The sequence below is a fragment of the Oryzias melastigma genome, linkage group LG3, assembly GCF_002922805.2.
Source record: "Oryzias melastigma strain HK-1 linkage group LG3, ASM292280v2, whole genome shotgun sequence".
NCBI classification, from domain to species: domain Eukaryota; kingdom Metazoa; phylum Chordata; class Actinopteri; order Beloniformes; family Adrianichthyidae; genus Oryzias; species Oryzias melastigma.
The window spans coordinates 1,390,058-1,396,094 of NC_050514.1; the positions used below are offsets into that span (position 1 = coordinate 1,390,058).

The 6,037-nt window shown below is 35.7% G+C and overlaps 1 protein-coding gene across 1 annotated transcript; it reads left to right on the forward strand.

Moving 5' to 3' along the window:
- The first annotated feature begins 145 nt into the window (after nucleotides 1-145).
- Nucleotides 146-3,764, forward strand: LOC112160949 (guanylyl cyclase-activating protein 2). Its single transcript, XM_024295876.2, has 4 exons — nucleotides 146-1,302; nucleotides 1,392-1,541; nucleotides 2,747-2,855; nucleotides 2,950-3,764. The coding sequence occupies exons 1-4, from the start codon at nucleotides 1,105-1,107 to the stop codon at nucleotides 3,075-3,077; spliced, it is 585 nt and encodes a 194-aa protein (XP_024151644.1). The 5' UTR covers nucleotides 146-1,104; the 3' UTR covers nucleotides 3,078-3,764.
- The last annotated feature ends 2,273 nt before the right edge of the window (nucleotides 3,765-6,037 follow it).

The window sequence follows — 6,037 nt, forward strand, 5'->3', positions numbered from 1 at the left end:
GCAGTTGAAGTCAAAGTAGTGTCCAGGATTATTATTTTTAAGGTTCACTCTCCAAACAGAGGGGTCCAAAGTCCATTATCACGAGAGTAAACCGCGTCACACCCTGGAAGCTCTTTTCTTCGCTTTGGTGCGCTCTGAACCACTGAAGTTTACTTTCAAATGTAAGTAATGACTTTATGTTGTAGCGTGACCTTTTTAAAGTTATAAAACCGGTGTTATTATGGATATTTGAGGGCACGAAGCACCGCGCTAAAGCTAGCTGACCGCTGATATTGATGATGTCATCGAACGAGAGTCACGTCCGAAATATTAGACACTATTTTTTCATCACCCTCCATGATACAAGCAAGATGAAGGGAGAAGGGGAGAATTTGAATCTGACCATAGTCTCATATAGCAATAATAATTTAGGTGTTGTTAAAGCAAAAACATATTTTAGACATGATGATTTGAAGTAGATAAATTATTCAACTTAGTTCAAAATATCTAAGCAGAAGTTTGTTACAGCCTGAAGGCTGTATTTATGATTTTTTTTTTCTCCCTTAAATCAAACAAAGTCTTAAAGTACATTGAAAAGTTTCAGACTTCACAAAGGGAATTTACATTTTCTGAAAAGTTATGTTACTTATATGAACAAAGTAAATGTTTTATTGAATTTTGCATGAAAGTAAGTAAAGAAAAATAATTTCAATTCAGAAGTTGTAATTCTCATTAGCACTTTTTTTTGCAGTGAAACAAGTGACATTTCTGCATGTTTAAATATGTTCTACAACTGTAATCCTTTCTTGAGTCCATTTCATTAATAGTTTAGTAAATATGAAACGGTGTCAATGTATTGACTCTAAGAAGTAGGCTGAAGCACTTATCTGAATGCACCGTCATTTAGTTTAGTCTAGCCTTGACCTGCACCTCCCCCCTTAGAAGAAACCCCCCCAGCATGATAGCACAGTAATCCAAGTGCTCACTTTACTCAAAGGGGAGGATGCCAAAGGAGATTCTGAAGGATTACTAAAGAAACCCTTAAGACCAAGACATGCCCACTTCAAGTGGGACAATCCATGGTGGAGTTTACCAGCAAACAGACTATGGGCTTGTGGCTCAGTTATGGGGCAGACACAGCAAACAGAATGCAAGGAGGAGATTGATGTCAAAGCCCTTCAGGATATGTACAGAAAGTTTGTCATGGAGTGTCCAAGTGGAGTACTTTTTCTGCACGAGTTCAAGCGCTTTTTTGGCGTGGACCCAACAGGAGAAGCATCCGACTACGCAGAGAGCATGTTCCGTGCTTTTGACAAAAACGGGGTAAGGAAGTCCTGAAGCTTTTCTGTGCCGCGCTCATTTAAAGGTCCCCAAATTAAACTTTTTCTTTCTCTATTTTTACCGATTTTTAGGACAATACAATTGATTTCCTAGAGTTTGTTGCAGCTTTGAATCTAGTTTTCCGTGGGGACTTGGAGCATAAGCTACGCTGGTCGTTCAAGGTGTACGACAAAGACGGCAATGGTTTTGTGGACAGGTCTGAGCTACGGTCAATAATTGATGTAAGTCTCACCAGTCAGCGGCAAATGTCAAGTCACATTAGGTATATTTAGGATTTTTTTTTAAAGAGTCTATTCTGCTTTTACTGTAAGCAAAATGTACAAAAGCCTCTACATCTAATTATGATTTACTGCATTTCTTAACTTACAGCAGAAATAAAAATATGGCATTTTGTGAAGCATACAACTCTATTTTTAAATGTAGAGGAATGTAATGTTAATTGTTTCAGTAAATACACTTGTTGACAATATTTGTAACAACATACCCTTTGACTGCACCTGAAATTAAGCCACGCCTACTTTTGAGACCAATGAGATGATGCAAAAAAATAGGGTTTAATGGCAATAAAATTCTAAAAAAGTTATTTTCTTCAATTCAATTCAAGTTTATTTGGTGCCTTCATATGACCACTGTTAAAAACAGCATCCAAAGCTTTAAAACTTTTTAAAGTATCAGCGAAAAGGTTAAAACTCTTCAAAGTAAAATAGTATTAAACAACACTGATAAAAACAAAAGTAAAGCAAAGTAAAATACAAGCAGAGCGGTGCGTAATGCAATGTCAAAAATGATTAAAAACTGGCATTAAGAGGTTTTTTATTATTAAGAATGTCTTCAAATAACACATTACCAACCCAAATTTAAAAAAGAGAAGTTTTTTATCCCACTTTCTGGCTTTAAAGCTTCAAACTTTGTTACCTTGTGTACCTCAGCAGCTGCATAAAATACGTTTTTTTGTTTCTTTGCCAACAGAAACTAAAGTTACAAAACATAACTGACATTTATTAAGTCAAACTCAGAGTAATTCACCACCAAAAATGTAGTTTTTCCCTCCTTTGATGATAAACTGATGGTTTCCTGTCTGTTTAAACAGACAGAATCTGAATCATTCTGTTGCAAAAAGACTAGTTTTCTGCTTGATTAGTTTCAAATGAGGAATAGCTTGTGCATTCATTTGTATGTCCAACCGTTAAAAAAAAAAAGTAGGTCGAAAAATAAGATAAAAAAATATTTTATTTAATATAAAATAAAAAAACAATAAATATTATTATTTTTCCTTTTTCTTTTATGAAAAAATAATTAATTTTGGTCATTTTTGCTATATTTTTAATCAAAATGTATTCATGTACATGACTGTGCAGTATTAGCACCAAAAATATGAAAAATTCATGACCAAAAATTACATAATTTTCCCTTTTTATTCTTCAAGAGCATTTACCGGATAAAGAAATGTTCAAAATCCGATCTGACGGACACACAGATTTCAGTCGATGCTGCTGTGGATCGAATCCTAGAAGCTGTCGACACTGATAATGATGGTGAGCGGCCAGTTCTCCTACCTGCTTTGACTTACTAAATACATTATAATATCGCCCCGAAGAGATTGATCCAGTCTGTTCATTACTTTTTCAGGTTGCGTCAGCATGGAGGAGTTCATAAAAGGCGCCCAGGCTGACCCCTGGGTGCTAAAAATGTTGAGCCTTGACATGAACCCTGCAGGATGGGTGCTGGAAAACAGGAGAAAGAGTGCACATTTCTGAAGAGGCGAAGCAGTTTGTTTGAAGTCCACAAGAATCTTGACGAAAACCTGAAAACTGTTCAAGAATATCCAACGAGGATTTAAATCATGTTTTTCTTTTTTTTTTTACAACGTCTGATTGTAAAATTCTACAAATATTCTATTTGTCTCTAGCAATTATCTCAAGTTAATCACTATCATGAGAAAATGTATATTTGCATTGTGAAAACACAATTACTCTAAATGTCCTCTCTGCATTAATGCTTTAGTTATTTTTATTTTTGGCTTGAAATATAATGCAACAGCCTTTTTAATATAAAGTGTCAATGTGTAAAATATGAAATTTTATAATGCCTTCTTGACATTCTTATGTTTTTTACAGTTTCAAGAATGTATGTATTTTGCTTTGTTTTCATGCAGTGACTCTGATATTCATTAAAGTATAATTCTAATGCTATCAATTTAACTCAATTTCCATTTAAAAAGTATACCCTTGTGTGTTGTTTTTGTGCTTGAAATATTCTATAAGTTAGAGTGAATAAACATTAAGCATCGGAGAAAACTCAAGGTTCTCAAGTTTCGATGGTACCAGCATGTCTCTGCATCCCATAGGAGTTAGATCAGATGGCCTTCCTCTACTGCAATGTTTTTGCTGTGTGCTTTAAGTCATCTCCCAGTTGGAGTATTCTGACAATGGGTTGCATTTTTTAGATCCAGAACAACTTGATAGTCATGATATCTACTTGTTTGAAAGGAATACCAGCTCGCTGTGACAAGAATTGGTTATTACATCACTGATCACAACATTTTGACAATTAAATCCATGAATGTTGAGCATTTGATAAAGCTTACTGCTTCTGTAACAAAATAAATAATTTTTGTCTTCCAAGAAACACTGAGATGAGGAACTTTTTTCCTATTTTTTAGGCCTGAATAAAGTGGTATTTTAATACTTTAAATAGATGATTAATTGATGTTTAAAAAAATAGCTTAATTCAAAGTTACAAAAATAATTACATTTTTTGTGCTCAAATAAAATTCCAAAACAGCACTGGGTGGCAATATATTCATATCCCTGATATTAACTTTTGAAAAAATTAAAAAAAGATATCCAGAAATTCTGTCCTGCAGTGCCCCAAAATAAATAAACAGGAACCAGAGAAATAATATCTCCCAGAATGCATCTCTGTTATTTCGTGTTCAAAGTTCTGTCCTTTGCCTAAGAAGAGCGTAAAGGTTTTCTCCTAGCTTGCCATCCCACTCCTGACACCACAACTCATGGTTCCTCTCAGTGCAGTAGAAATTTTCTTAAAATGTATACTTAATGATGGTAAAATGTGTTGTGTTGAAGCAGAGGAAATGATTTGTCAAAATGTTCAGGATCTCAACTCCTCTCTCCTCTAAGCTAAAGCTAAGTGCTAGCTAGCTAATAATGATTATTCAAAAGTAATTTGTCAGACTGCCACAGGGGAGAAATGTGCCTCTCACTGTCTCGATACAATTTTCCTGCAGTGACAAGCAGCTTTTAGTCTATATACAGTGTTTCCAAACAAGTGCATTCAGACAGGGTCACTAAAGGTTCCAAAGGATTTAGGCGTATGGATTACTGCTTTAAACTCTGCTCCCAATACGCACAGCTAAAAATAAGCTACTTGCTCAGGATCAAACATTATATAAACCAGATGCAACAGTTTAAATATTCGTTTGGCACCTTATATATGAGATCTATTTTTTATGATTATAGTGTAAGAAAGTATCTCATTATTATATTGCAACGTAACCATCTAAAAATGGACTAGCTAACCATTGATCGCCTGTGTAGTAGTGGTCTGAAAGTGAGGACAGAGCACAGAAAACTATGGGATGAGAATCACAGCTGATAACGGACGTGTAACCCACTTAATCCATCAATCCAATCACCTAAATGAAGAGTCACACAACCTGAGCTAATCTTTAAATTACCTCACAAGTTTACTTTTAATGGACATGATTATTCACACTCACCTGAAACGACCAACTGCTTCAAAAACGGAATACTGAAAAACAAAACAAGAAAAACACAGAAACTGAAGGAAAAATAAAGTCCAGTGGTCCCTACTTCAACACGGTTCATCTTTTACGTTGTTTGCTGACATTTTTGTGCAATTTTGGATTCTTTTCTCTTTTTAAATGGTGCATTGTGTTCTGCATCCTGATTGGCTGTATATAACTGTCAACCAGTCTCCTCCGTGCCAAGTCTACTGCGCAGAATTCATCCAGCTAACCAACTTTTGATAAATCTTACATCACAAGCAGAGCTTTGTCAGTTCAGTGGCCTTGTTGTGGAGTGTCTGCCCTGAGACTCAAGTTCAAATCCCGGCCGAGTCATACCAAAGACTCTAAAAAGGGGACCCAGTGTCTCCCTGCTTGACATTCAGCATTAAGGGTTGGATTGGGGGGGTTAAACCAAAAAATGGTTCCCGAGCATGGCTGTCTCCAGCTCACCCCTCCCCCAGGGGGTGGGTCATTTTTTTCTATGAAATTTTGAACACAGAATTTCAACAGGAGAGAAAATTGTGAAAATGTTCATATTTGCTTGAACAAAGTGTATAAAGTGTGTAGAAAGAAGTTTTATAACTTTGAAACATCTATAATTCCTGAAAAAAAAAGAGAAAATGCTGACCACTTTACGGATTTCACCAAACGCACAAGCCTCGGGGGAACTGGAAGACACACCTGCACTCCTCTGTACAATCCTCTATGGCAGGGGTCTCCAACTAATTTGGCGAGAGGTCCAGTAACTCTGTCAGCTTGGTAGACTGGGGTCCGAACACGCAAAAACATTCAGTCAATATTGCACTCTTCTGTTCTTTTATTTAATTACAATGTGTAGTTACATTTGCAAAGAACTCTTCTAGCTTATTGTCTCAACAAGTATTTATCTCATTCCTTTTTGTACAAAAATACATACATGTACATGCATTATAGAGAAAAAAAGAAGAT